The sequence below is a fragment of the Jaculus jaculus genome, chromosome 7 (genome assembly GCF_020740685.1).
Source record: "Jaculus jaculus isolate mJacJac1 chromosome 7, mJacJac1.mat.Y.cur, whole genome shotgun sequence".
In the NCBI taxonomy this organism is placed as follows: domain Eukaryota; kingdom Metazoa; phylum Chordata; class Mammalia; order Rodentia; family Dipodidae; genus Jaculus; species Jaculus jaculus.
The window spans coordinates 88,120,729-88,135,753 of NC_059108.1; the positions used below are offsets into that span (position 1 = coordinate 88,120,729).

The window sequence follows — 15,025 nt, forward strand, 5'->3', positions numbered from 1 at the left end:
ATGTATAAAATAAAAAGAGTGGTCAAATTGTAAAAAGAGGGTTTTATTCTAAACATCTACTTAAATGCATTTATTGAGTAGAAATAAAATGTATATTAAAAGCTACATTTCAGGTAACAAGCATGTCACTGGAAATTCAAATGCATAGTGATGTGCTTAGAGGCACTATTAAAGGTTATTAATAAGCAAAATTATTTCATTAATTCTTTCCAGATTTTACTTTGTTTTTATTTCAAATCTGGGTAAGAGCTCTACCAATGAGCACTACTCTCAGTCTTATTCCTTAAAACAAAGGATTGTTTTATTTTTCTGAATGTATGGTTGGGTTCTTCTGAAGGTTTCCATCAAAATCTAGAATATTTATCAAAGGATGACCGCATGCCAGATTTTTATTTGCTATTTGTTAAAAATTTTAGCAGTAGAAAATATCAATTTCATGGAATACACTTCTAAGTAGAAATTCTAAAGTTTTTCCAGAAAACACATGTTAGAAAATAAGCACAACAATTGATAATACACACACACACACACACACACACACACACAGAGTGGAAAAATAAATGAAGCAAAATCTTTAGCCTCCAGAATAAATGCCCCAAAGTTAATTCTTTGCTGTTGAATTTAAAAATTTAAAGCCAGTGGAAAGTAAGGAAGGGCTGCTTGTTTGCTTTCAGATAAAGTCTTGCTGTGTAGCCCAGGTTGGCTTAGAACTTGCAATGATTCTACTGCCTTAGTCTCTCAAGAGAAGAGATGACAAGCATACAGAACCAAGCTTGGGTTCAGATTACTTTTACTATGGGTGTTTAATATAAATATATACAGAGAAATAGTAGATAAAAGAGAGAAAGGGGAAAGGGATGTTCTGTAACTTTAATGTGAAGATAGGGTTGACTAAGGGCAGGATCCAGACTCATGAGGTATGTGTTTATTTAGGTCCTGTTTCTAATGCTGAATAGCTGAATGACCAGAGTTGCCATGTACAGTAGTCCATACAGAGATAATGGTGCTCAGCTGGGGCACGTGGTGGCTGAATTCACCTGACTCACCAGTCCAGAGCCCTGCAGAGACAGTGGTCAGGACCAGCTTTCAACAATTCACACAAAGGCACCATGGGGGCTTGCTGGGGTGGGTATGTATAATTAAACTTTTTATAAGTCACAGTTTCCTCATCTGTAATATACAGATAACAATGTCTCATAAATAATAACTCATAAAGTTACTATGAGGATCAAAATAATGTGTGAAAATTTCTTGAAAGAGCTTTATAAATAGAATTACTCCCATAAAAAAGAAGAATGGTATTGCATATGGATTTTAGAAGAGAAGTAATAACTAATGATGTTTTCCTTTTATCCCACTTCATTACAATTTTAAGCATAATTTATATAGGGTAACTAATGAAATATTTTATTCATTTATCTCAGACTTGCATCATGTAATCCAAAAGCAAGGGGAAAAAATACCAGTCCCAAAGTATTCTGACTGGGAAAGCTAAAATCCAGATGTTCAGGTTTTTATTACTATATGCAATCTTCCAAGTAATTCACTTTTTTGTTCTTCTATAAAGCTCGGCTACATTTGCTGTCAGAACTAGTGTTCAGCAGTCCCTTGTCTGAGAATTGATCCGCTATCAGCAGCTCATGTTACTGAGATTGTTGCAGAGACATGCCTTTTCTGTGAGACTCCCAGTCCCCTGGGCTTTCATGTAGCACCAGGGCATATTTAACAGCTAAATGTCTCACTGTATCAAAAAAAGAAACTGGAATAAATGAGTTCAAGAAAAGAAGAGAACTGTATGTGGTTTGCATGAGTTAAGTTATAGTAGCTGGAGTGATTGAATGCTTTTTAGTTTCAACTCTCCAGGGTCAGAAGACCTGCAGTCTCTCACATGGTACCAATACGATGCTCAAGAACAGCCAGCTGGTCCTCTGGAGACCATATTTTATTGTCTCTAGCTAGGAAGTCTTTAGCCCTTTTTTTCCCCAAGATGTTTCTAAAGTTAAGAATATTTAGGCAGAGCGGTTTGGTTGTTCATTTGGGTAGCATGGTCATTTAGATAGGCCACTGCGGCTCTTCGCTGGGTTCCCACCGCAGCCATCAAAGAAACGTCCTGAGACTTTGGTTTTGGGTGAAAGAAAATGGCCCGAACCAGGCAGACTGCTTGTAAGTCTACTGGTGGGAAAGCCCCCCACTCCTCACCCCCCCCCACCTCCGCAAACAGCTGGCCACCAAAGCTGCCAGGAAAAGCGCTCCCTCCAGAGGTGGGGTGAAGAAGCCTCGTCGCTACACGCCCAGGACCATGGTTCTTGGATAGATTCGGCGTTACTAGAACTCCACCGAGCTGCTCATCCCGAAGCTTCCCTTGAAGATTGGTGAGAGAGATCGCCCAAACCGGCTTGAGGTTTCAGAGTGCAGCCATTAGTGTGCTTCAGGAGGCCAGTGAGGCGAGCCTGGTGGGTTTGTTTGACGACTCTAATCTGTGTGCCATCCATGCCAACAGAGTTACCTTTATGCCCAAAGACATCCAATTGGCTCGCCAGATACGGAGAGAGAGAGAGGTTAAGTGAAGGCAGTTTTCATGGCGTTTTGTAGTAAATTCTGTAAAATACTTTGGCTTAATTTGTGACTTTTTTTGTAAGAAATTGTTTATAATATGTTGCATTTGTACCTGTCAACCCACCTTTCACTTAGGATGAATGTGAAAAGTGACTGTTCACAGACCTCAGTGATATGAGCACTGTGGCTCGGGAGTGCCAAGTTGCTAATATGCACAAGGGACGAGTGACATTTCTTGCTTCTGATGATGCATGTTTCTGCATGTTTATGACTTGCTGGGTAGCTATTAAGGTACTGGAATTGATAAATAAAAGCATACAGGGTCCTTTTGCAATAAAACTGGTTATGACTTGAAAAAAAAGGATGACATTTAAATAATGAGGGATTAGAAACAAATTCTCAATGTAAATTCGACTTGTGGTACCACTGCTTGTTGTCCAGGAAGCCATTTCTTACGGCCACCTTGTTTACGTAGGAGAGGGGATGGGAGGTTTCTCTGTTATGGTAGAAATGGTCATTTCTAGAAATGAGGCATGAACAACTTTTAAAAATAGCAAATATTTTTTTTTCTTGAACTGTTAGTAGAGTGGCAGAGTAAAAGTTTTGAAATTTTTCCAAGTATAGCTGGGTCCCTAAATATCCATACAATGACTCAACCTGTAATTGTTTGACTTTATGTTGAAGTAAAGATGAAACACATTCCACACTAAATTATTTAAGCTTGTTCTCAAGATAGTAATACATAGTACCATAATCACACAAGATGCTAGTTGCAGTATGCTGCATCTCTTAGCCAGCTGTGCCCTCAGCAGATTCTCTTTAGAGTACTTTGCCATGAGGTTGGAAGGAGTGGCAGGTTAGGTATATGCATTTGCTTTCTTAATTTATACTGGGTTTATCAGATGTAACTCTATTACGATTGGAGGAATATATATATATATATATATATATATATATATATATATATATATATATGTACACATACATACACACACACACACATAATTAAAGAGTTGAAGCTCAGAGCATTGCTTCTTCGGTTGAGTTTTGAGGTACATTTTAGCAGTCAATTTAGGGTTTTCCAGGGGCTGGAAGGTACAATGACAATTGGAACAACACTGAACTTTGTTTTGTTTTCTTTTGCAGAGTTAGAGGGAAAGATTAGTGCATTTGCTCTTACTGTGGCTCTCTGTGCACACACATTTGGCCAATATAATCTAGTTTAATTTAATGAAAGGAGCAAAGTCACCAGAAGTGTGGCATAGGGCAGTATGCAGATCGCTGTGTGAATTTTCTGGGGCATTGCAAGATCATTATTTTCCCTGGCTAAGTTGTTTACCTATAGTCATTCCAATAAAAGACCCTTCAGTCTGCCTGACCACAGAGAGAGTTTATCCCAAGTGACTTGAAGTCCCACATTTGCTACAGCTTGAGCAACAGCTGGAAAATGGACCTGTTAAGAAACAATCTCCAGCCATATTGACTTTGCATCAATTGACATGTGCAATATGTATGTAAACATATACATGTTTGGGTTTTAAAAGAGTCTTTGAGAAATGTAGTCTTTATTTTATATTCTTGACCATATCTCATATAGGTCTTTCCAGACATATCATTATTATCATAAATTCGTCACTGGGAGCTATAAAATAGCCAAATTGTGACTTATTATGAAGATGGCTTTCAACAAGTAGGTGAACATTGAATAACTCAAACTCATATTTTAGTAGCTGAGCTTTGGGAATCAAAAGGGTTTTTGTTTCTAGATTTTGCTTTATGAAATAACACACACACTTAAGTATAATAAATACTCTCACTTACCAGTGCTGGTGACAGTGACACATATCCCAGCAATTTCTTATACTGCTCAAAGGTGAAAAACTGTGAAACAAAACCAAATCTAGAGATTTATAACAATTTCCTGCAACCAACTCTTTAATTGACTAAAAGTTCTTTAGTAAATTATTATATTAACCAACATTTAAGAAATGATAAACCACCTAACACAGCTCTGAATCTTGCCTGGGGTAGCTACCACAGATCTAATTTTAACATACAAATACACATTTTTCAAATGCAGTTCTAATAACCTACAGAAGAGCTGATGGAATCCTTTATAGTGGTAAATGAACCATACAACTTCCATTTACCATGACCATTTTCAGTTTCCCCAGACATCAATAGACTTCTTTTTTATGGCAGTGATTCAAAATTACAGGCTCAGAAACCTGAAATCTTTGGTCTCCTATGTTTTCTCTATGAACTCCTTTCGAAGCAAATGCCCACTTTTCTAACACAATTGTAAAAGACATTGAATCTTAGCCTTAACTTGCTTACCCCACCAACAGCTCCATGGAATTTTAAAACATCAATTGATTACAAAGATGCCATGGTACACAGGGTTCCAAGGCATAACTCCTTTGGCTGTAAGCAAGATGTCATCAAACTGAGTGGAGAGTGCTGCTTGTTCCTTCTGTTAACAGCTAAAGAAAATGATGATTATGATCATCAAGATACTGTTAGCTCCTTCAAAGATGATACTTAGTTATGCTAACAAATTTCTGTGGAGGAAAACTGAGTTAATTCTCTTGTGTAATCTGATTCCTCATCTTCTCTTTCTATACTCCACATTTTGGGAAGCAATTCTTCTTGGACAGGGTTGTTTTGCTCCTGTATATTCAGCTGGGTAAATACCACCAGCACTAGTAAGGTGTATTCTTAGGAACTGTAAGTTTTCATACTTGAGACCCAAGAAACTTTATGGGAAACCAAATGCTTTCTTCTCCATTACTTTATAGCCCAGTAAAATAGGGTAAAATAAGTAAGAAAGTGCTTGGGGGGGGGCAGTTCATAATATTCTGTTGCTAGAAAGAGGTGGTTCCTTGTATGCATAGTCTCTGGAATCTCTGAGCAGCTTGAGTCCTTATACAACCAGATGCATTTTTATTCTTTTAAAAACTTAGGAATTACTTTATTGCCATGGCCTTTTAGATCAACTATGGATGTAGACTTTTCTAGAACAGGTAATCACCCACTCACTACTCATCTAATATATAGCTACTAGGTTCCTTAAATATGGTAAACACAGAATGCACCCTGCTTTCGTGCTCCCATACACTAGTGGATGGTGAAGACAGCCTTTGCATTAAAATAGTATTTAGTAGAGATTACTGCTGTTTTGATAAGAGATACATCAGAAGCCCTAGAAACCACTGTACATGGGAAAACACAACAGTCTTAGGGATTCTGAAGCTCGGGCTCTACTGGAACTCTCTATGTAGCCCATGCTGGCCTCAAACTTATGGCCATCCTTCTATCTCAAACTCCAAGTGTTGGTATGATAGGCATAAGCCACCCACTTGGCTCTAGTTTAGGTGTTAAAGATAATTCAGTTTTCTTCTGTTTTCTCAGCACCATTACCATGTTTGGACAATCAACTTGCCAGAATTTTAGAGTGAAAAGTCCTGCGTCTGAATCCTGGCCAGGCCACTTAGCTGCGAATGTGTGAGCACACTGCTTAGCCTGTCTAATCCTTAGTTACACAAGCCTCAGCTATTCAGAATTATCATGAAATAGTAGAATTTTACGTCAGATTCCCTGACATGTCTGGCATATAGGAGACTCGGGAGAAATCTTCATTTCCATTCCCTGTCTTTACTTAGGTTAACAAAGGAAGCACTGAGTTCCAGGAAACACGTGGAGCATGCTTTGCATGTACTATTGAATGGAACCTATGTAAAGGCTAAAGCATGGGCCAGAGATGAAGCTCAGTGGTAGAATACTTGCCTAGCATGTCTGAGGCCCCAGGCTCAAGTATCAGTACCTCCATGCCCCTACTCCCAAGAGTCTAGAGTACACTCATGAGTCCAACTATATGTAGATGTAAAGACCAGAGATTGCACCTGAGTCTAACACTGAGGCTGTTGCTGCTATGCCATGGTTGTAGTGCCTAGGGAAGATCGCCCCTATCTGAGGGGCATGTTCGCTACTGGGAATGAGGTCTTCTTGTCTTCCATTATTCCCGTGAGGGCCACAAAGAATCTGGAAGTTGTGAAGCACCTTGGTCAGACTCTCAAACTTTTGTGACTTAAGTCTATGTAAAATAGTTATTTAACAGACATGTTCAAGCATGTGGCCTTGCATTTATAATTGAGAAAAGCATTGATAAAGAACAACATTTACTTATTTTGCTAATTAATACATTCCATTTCTCATTTGTTTCATTTTAAAGATTTTGGATCAGGACCCACCACCTTTACTAAATTGATTTCCTGGCCTGTGGGTGATGACCCATATTTTAGAAACATTGCTCCATTGGTGCTGGAGCAGGGGGTGTTCTGGGAGATTCTGGGTCTCACAGAAGTCACTACTACCTTAGTAGTTTCTAGTGTGAAGATGAATTTATTCAGTGTCTGTTTGCCTTGATTTTTGTTCTGGCCTTATGTCATCATAAGGATGAAATACCAAGCTGGAAGGTCAAGGAAGAAGTCTAGGGACGTGGACTCAAACCCACAGCTCTAGCATTCCTCATGATGATTTCAAGTCTCCTCTGGGAAAGAATGGAGGCTTTCTATTTCCTGTTTGTAAAATTGTAAGAGCCTCAGGGTGGGTGAGAATAGCCCGAGACACCATGTTTCCCCCATCCCTAAAGAGACCAACTTAGGCTCCTTGGTCTCCACAATGAATACCAGTAACCTCACTGAAGACCCTCAGCAGAATTTGAGCAAAGGAGATGGGGTCTATGTGTGTAAACTTTTTATAAAAATAAATTACTACAAGAAAACTCCCAAACTACACTAGCAGTCTTGATGGGAGCTTTGGATGAACAGCTAATATGAAATGGCTCAGGTATCTGGAAGTAAAAAAATCTTGTAGGTCACAGTGATAATGTACTAAATTCAAAAGTAATAGACAACATATTCTGACATATTCAAATAACAAACAGTGCTTAAAACTAAAAACAAAAACAGAACTTATTTTAATTTCTACCTTTGCAACCAAAATCTAAATACATATAACATAATCTTTCAAGAAAGCAAAAGCTAAACACTTTAAAATGGATTTTAAATAATAGCAAAATAGTATGAATGTCTCTACTGTCATTTGAAACCAATATTTATTAAAAATTATTAATTAATCCATTAACTTAAATAAAATACATATTGGTCTTCTCCTGTGTTTAATGCTTGGAAGATATTAGTCTAAAAGAATATTATTCAGGACTAATAAATTATTGTCTTAATTGCTCTCCATAGATTTTTAATATATTTCTTTTCTATTGAGAAGTTTAATATGTGAACATATTAAAAATTTGTCACATTCAGGGCTGGATAGATGGCTTAGCAGTTAAGTGCTTGCCTGTGAAGCCTAAGGATCCCAGTTCAAGGCTCAATTCCCCAGGACCCACGTTAGCCAGATGCACAAGAGGACACATGCATCTGGAGTTTGTTTGCAGTGGCTGGAGGCCCTGGTGTGCCCATTCTCCCTCTCTCTCTGCCTCTTTCTCTGTCTGTCACTTTCAAATAAATAAGCATAGAAAAAAGAAATTTAAAAAAATTAGTCATATTCCCATTGGGTTACATACATGTCTCCTCTCCTCTTGCCCCATTCCATGGAGGGCCCTCTTCAGTAGGGCTATTGGTCATCACTATGAGGTCATGAATGCACAGTCAGTCTCTGTGCTAGGGAAAATGCCTGAGAGTATACCTTCCAACCTTGTGGCTCTTAGAGTCTCTACTCCCTCTTCCCTAATGTTCCATGAGCCTTGGAGGGCATTTTATGATTCCTTTGGTGGTGAGCTCTCAGCAGCCTCTGATTTTCTTCTTTGACCAGTGTAACATTTCTTCACTGTCTACTACTGTCTCCCTGGAGGAGGTTCTTAGGCTAGCCATGAGAGCAGCACTCATGTTTAATCTGCCACTTCCTTTGTAATATTTTCTGGGCCTTGGCCATTTTATTTCTTAACACTATTTCTGCCACAGCATTAGCTGATGCCTAGATTGATAAAGATAGCCCATTATCAAGGTAAGATGTAAAGTTAAACTCCAAGGAAGGAACTCAGCAGGCCAGCATCATGTTGCCTCTCATAATATATAAATGCATGACAAGGGCATTTTGAAATCATTTATATATAATCAAGGTTTTAGTACATTGACTTTGATAGCTGGAACCCAGTTTAATTGTGTCTGTATAATCTGTACTCTAATCTAGAAATTGATAATCTGGCTAGGTTTACTGGCTGTGTGATCCTGATGCACCATGCTTTCATAAGGCCGAGGACATCTTACACTGCCTGGATGAGCCAGTTTTCTATTTTTCCCATTGCTTTCAAACTATGCTTATTAAGCAACCCGATAAGAAATTTGGCACATGGATACTCTGTTCTTGGACATGAATAAGATACATGGAAGCTCAAACCACTGGAATCTGGTTTCTAATGAACAGGATCCAAGGGTGGTTCACTCTAGGGCTAATTCTTCCCCTGTGATATGAGCTCCTCCTGAACACTCTTCTCAATGCTCTTTAATGTCAAGGATCTCCAGGTTGGTTGCTGGGTAGACATATGGTTCTTAGCCCTGTGTGACTGCCAAGTACTGTCCCTCTACTCCTTTTACCAAGCGGTGGTAGTTTCTGCAAGGGCTTACACTGGATACTCTGCAGAACTCATGAGATCACTCACTGAGTGTAGCTTGCTCTGTTGCTCACTCTGTCTTGTGAGCCCCAGGTACCTTGCTATTCCTAGATTCCCTTCTCTTTCTTGACTCAGGGAATCCATTGGGTTCTGCCATTGTTTCTCCTCTCTACTTAGTCTGGACACCGTCTCACAGCAGTACATTGGGACACTCACAAGGCTCATCTATTTGTTTCTTCTCCTCTCAGGTATTACTATTGTGCTCTGTCTGGTGTCCAGAGTCTTAGAATCTGGTGTTTCTTGTACTTTGTTATTGTTATTGTTGGTGTTTTTGTTGTTTCAGGTGGGAAAGTTAATCTGGTCCTTGTTACTTCATCTTGATTGGAAATGAAGCCCTGGCATTCCAGATATCCTGAGTAGTAAATGTGGAAATTTGGGGAAACAGAACAGATTCTTTCTCTGTATAAACATTTTTCTTCCTATAAATTTTATTTCTGTTTCATTTATTCACTTGAACACCATAGTAGGCATAGGTATACAATAATGAACAAGTAGCCTTCATAATTTGTAATTTTTCATGAGTTTGGTTAGTATAAAGTGGTCCTAAAATTTGAACAGGGAAAAAAATATATTTCTGGACCCATGATGCTTAATACTATAGATCCTAGAACCTGGTACAAGGTGATTCCCTTATCATAGAAACTAGCTAGTGTCTTTCTGTGTTATAATTTTCCCTTGTAAACTATATTATAAATTCTATATTAATTTAAAGTGAAAAGAAAAATACAGCATCAACAAGTCTCATTATTTTTTAAAATTTAATTTTACTTATTTGACAGAGAAAGAGGGAGAGAGAGAAAGAAAGAATGGGCACATGCCAGGGTCTCCAGCCATTACAAACACCAGATGTGTGTGCCCCCTTGTGCATCTGGCTAACGTGGGTCCTGGGGAATAGAACCTGGGTCCTTTGGCTTTACAGACAAATGCTTTAACTGCTAAGCCATCCTCCAGCCCAAGTCTTATTATTTTAATGATGAATCCCATATCAAACACTAAAATATACTAAAGTAAAATCACCACTTTCTTATTCTGGAAACAATTGTAATTGAAGTGTCCATACCAAGTAATAAACACCCACACACATATACACACGTATGCATGTGAGCATACACACGAGTTACTGCATATTTTATTCTGAGGTGAACTTTGATGACATACAATGAAACAGTTTATGATGTATGAAATCGTTACAATCATCTGATTGCTTTCCTCACAAATCCTAAGATAAATATCTATAAAATGAACGTTTTCATAAATTGTGTTGAAAAACTGGTATTATCCATCTGGCAAAGATACACTTAGCTCCAAGTTATACTTAAAAAGCCAACGTACTTACCATATGTCTCAAAAATTTTAAGGTAACATTTACTTGAAACAAGATGTCTGGGACACATACACCATATCCAGTTGCCCAAAAGTTCATCTGTTAACCATTGTTCTGGCACGGAGCACTGCCTTTTTCTTTTCTTTTCTTTTCTTTTCTTTCCTTTTTTTTTTTTTTTTTTTTTTTTAAGTAGAGACTAACTGAGTTTTGTAAAGCTCAACTTTTTGTTAGTTTTGCAGGAAAAGATTGTTCAGCACTGATAAACCATAATCCCCTTAAAGTGTAAATTTTTCTCCAATATAGAGCATGAAGGGAAAAACTCCAATTATAATTTACTTTATATATGGAAAACACTGAACAAATGAATATATTATTCTGTGGAGACAAAGTGACTTTGCTTTTGAACAGGAACTCTGCTCTGTTTGTTTACTTGGGCAATCTTTTATCAAGTGAAGCCATTTCATAATTCAATTCAGCCTTTTTGTGTACTTTGGTGAACTTTTCCAGATTCTTCACTGTGATTCAGATCCTTGTAATGAAGTTTGTATTGAAGTAATAATATGAAAGCACAAAAACTATAGTAACAAAGACAGAGAATTTATAGAGAAAGTATCTTTTAAAGCTTTGTTTGTCAAGTTTGAGACCTGATTAAATTCTATTAAATTACTATTTGACATAATGTAAAAGTTTGATGTTTGTGTATAAATGTTGGTTACTTCATCACAGTTTCTAACCCAGTCAGCCCCTTGATTTGCTCAGTGAAAGCATTCAAGCTGTTCCTTCTTGTCTTTCAGGAAAATTGGGAATATAAATTGAGTATGTGAAAAAAGCTTTATACCATTAAAATAAATGACATAAAGTTGGAAAGGAAGTCTTTTAGTCTATGTTTATGTTTTCATTTTTACAGAAAGACAAAGCCATATTTGGTGATGTCAGTGGTGGGGGTAGGGGAGGTGTGCCAGCCAGAGTCACTGTAACCAGAAATTTTGCTTGCAAGAACATATGTGAGAAGTGTGCACATACAGTTCTTTCCTCCTTGGAGTTTCTGGCACATCTCCCCATTGCTATTTCAGATACTAAATACCAGCAAGAAGTACATAAACCTCCACAGCCATGAGGTTAAAGAAGTGGAAATAATAATTCTGTAAGCATCAGAACAGAGTATTCCAACAAAGGAGATGAAGGGAGAAAAATAAAGTTGACATGTCAAATAAATGTGATGTAAGAATCACTGACAAAGAAACATAGTGCATTTCAGGGCTGGAGAGATGGCTTAGTGGTTAAGGCATTTACCTGTGAAGCCAAAGGATTGAGGTTTGAATCTCCAGGACCCACGTAAGCCAGATGCACAAGGGGTACATGCATCTGGAGTTCATTTGCAGTGCCATTCTCTCTCTGTCTGTCTCTTTTCTATCTCTCTCTCTCTCTCTCTGCTTGCAAATAAATAAATAATTTTAAAAAGAAATATAGTACATTTCATAAGATGGAAATTATTCAGAGGGGTAGGTTTTTCCACATCTTTTTTTCTGTAATAATTACTGCTACAAAGGCAAACTTCCGAATTGCTTTTGAGAAAAGGTCCAGGCTGTTTTGCGGCTTCTGTGGTTTAATTACATGAAGTTCACTTACTGCTCTCTCACTGTTTCTCTGTGTGTAATTTCCTCATTTAAAAGGGAGTACTTTTACCTGAAAGATAAATCTACAAACCAATATACATGTTTGAGAAATTGACCAAATATAATTATAATAAAATTATTTTGTAATTTTTGCATTAACTAATTTTAGTGTTTTATGTTAAGCTATATTCATGTCCCTTTGTTTATCATGAACTATTTTAATAGTGAAGTGGTAACTAAACAACCTATTTTCCCTTTGTGGAAAAGTATACAATACTTACCTTCACTGCTCTTTTTGGTGTTTCAGCTAAAATGGGTGGCAGAATTCCCTTGTAAAAGCCAAGAAACCTATTGGAGAAATGAAATGCTTTTATATAAGTAAGGAAATTTTAAAATAGTAATCTACTTTTGTTTATGGATAAAGCAAATAAACTCAATTATTCAACCTAGCATAATAATTATGAAGGTTTTTTATTCTAAAGTGAAGATATTAATTCTATGTGTATTAGCATTATGATACCCAAAAGTTTAATAAGAGGTGCTGAGTCTCGAATTCCTTAGGTGAATTGCTAAACATGCTATGAGTTGTACTTTACATATGAATTTGACCCTTCTCACTGTACTTTTTATGTGTGGTGGGTAGCTTCAAGGTATGTATCTATAGGCTTGCATGTTCTCAATTCTGGTAACCAAAGGAGGTTAACTAGGATTATACCCAAGCCCAATAGACTGAACCTTTGTGAAACCAGCATGGCAACAAAAGTTTTAAGTTTAGTTTTATTAACCAGTTCTGTGTTTATGATATTTTGTCTCTCAGTGCCACCCTTAAATAAATATAATTTAAAAAGTCCTATTGGCAGTGAATGAGGGTCAAGGGAGGTTATATATGGATGACAAAAGAAATGTTAAAGTTCCTTGCTGATAAACAATCTCTTAGGGCACAAGCCAACTATTAATGCCAATGTTGAGGGGCCCATAATCATATATTCAGACATGTTAGGGAAAATATTCTAAAATGAGTGACATATGCTTATGATTAGATTCAGAGTCAACACATTTCTTATTAGATTTTAGAACTGGGAAATTTAGTTTCTCTGTCTGAGTATTTTCATATATATATATATATATACATATATATATATATGCCATATCTTCATTTTAAGCTGGTAAATACATAAATAGAAGAGAATATTCTGCATTATTTTAGTGATAAGGCAAAGTCCAGCACATCTTTATTTTAGGATATTCATAGGGCCGAAGTTTCCCTGATTAGTCCCAAGTTTCAGGCTAACTCCTTTTAATTGGGTCTGCTTTTATTTGTGCTTCTGAAATAAGTTCAGAGTTTATTCCAACTAACCTACTGTGCTACCCAATCTGACAGGCACATCTCTTGCATTTTCTCCATTCGTTGACCTAAGCAACATACAACAAGGAGAGGAGTATGAGATTGTGCTACAATACTAAAGTATTAGCTTGCTGGGTGTGGTGATGCATGCCTCTAATTACCTTAGAAACCAAAGGGGGAAAAAAAAAAGATTCAATTAGCTTCTTGAAAGTATGGTCCTCTTTGGAGTTCTTGCCTCAAAGTCCATCTTTTTGTGTACTCTGGCCACTGTTTTTTGAGGCTAGGAGATTGTGCTAGTATTATGGATTGAAAGAAAGCAGACATATGATTTAAGAAAACCTATGGGAATATATAAATTGAGCCACTTTGTTTCCATTTCAACTTTAACTACTAATGACTAACATTCTCACATCACCATTTGAAAATTTTTTTTTTTGTTTATTTATTTGAGAGCGACAGAGAGAGAAAGAGTGAGAGAGAAAGAGAACGGGCACTCCAGGGCTTCCAGCCACTGCAAATGAACTCCAGATGCCTGTGCTCCTTTGTGCACCTGGCTAACGTGGGTCCTGGGGAATTGAACCTCGAACCGGGGTCCTTAGGCTTCACAGGCAAGTGCTTAACCACTAAGCCATCTCTCCAGCCCTCGCATTACCATTTTAACTCAAGACACTTGCAAAATATAAATCTTTATCACTTACATTTCATTATAAATTAATTACTTTCTTTTCATCATGTGACTAAGTATAGGTTTGGTCTTCCCAAAAGATAAATGAGTTTTCTGAGTAGAAGTTATATATCTATAATGAGAGAGATAATGAGGTTTACTGCTGAAGTTTTCACATCTGGGAGGTTATGCTTGGATATAGGGGGAAATTAAGAGGAACTCTTAAGAGATTTTTGTTTTCTTTTTTTGTTGTTTTGTTTTGGTTTTCGAGGTAGGGTATCACTCTGGTCCAGGCTGACCTGGAATTAACTCTGTCATCTCAGGGTAGCCTTGAACTCATGGCAATCCTCCTACCTCTGCCTCCCGAGTGCTGGGATTAAAGGCGTGTGCCACCACGCCTGGCTTTTAAGTAGTTTTTAAAAAAGAATACCTAGGTTGACAGGAGGACTTGTTATCTTACATTACAGACATAGAAAATAGTTATAGAAAAAAAAAATGCTTAGCCTGAAAGACAATCTCAGGTAGGAACATGATGATCATATTAATTCTTTTGAAAGGTAGGCATATAGGAAACATGTGACTTTCCTGGTCATTTCCAAGCAGTGAAACAGGGATCAATAGCTTTGAAGAAAGCAGGGAAGACAGAGTTTTTACCCAGTTGGAGCTTAATGGAGTTATTTCTTCTAATATAAATGACTATAGCTAGAATAGGTTCTCTTGAAAAATGGTGGGTTCAACATTGGTTTGTAGCCACTTGTCATGGATGCCAAAGATGGCATGTTTATATACATACATACATATATACATATATATATGGCAATGGATAGAC

At 37.4% G+C, this 15,025-nt stretch overlaps 1 protein-coding gene across 1 annotated transcript in view; it reads right to left on the minus strand.

Annotated features, from left to right (window-relative positions):
- Positions 1-15,025, minus strand: part of Slc25a21 (solute carrier family 25 member 21) — a 571,282-nt gene that overhangs the window by 43,870 nt on the left and 512,387 nt on the right. The window contains exons 4-5 of the mRNA XM_004649129.2: positions 12,469-12,535; positions 4,378-4,437 (exon numbers count right to left, since the gene is read on the minus strand). Of these exons, the coding sequence (XP_004649186.2) occupies positions 4,378-4,437; positions 12,469-12,535 (127 nt within the window). The remainder of the gene's footprint in view (positions 1-4,377; positions 4,438-12,468; positions 12,536-15,025) is intronic.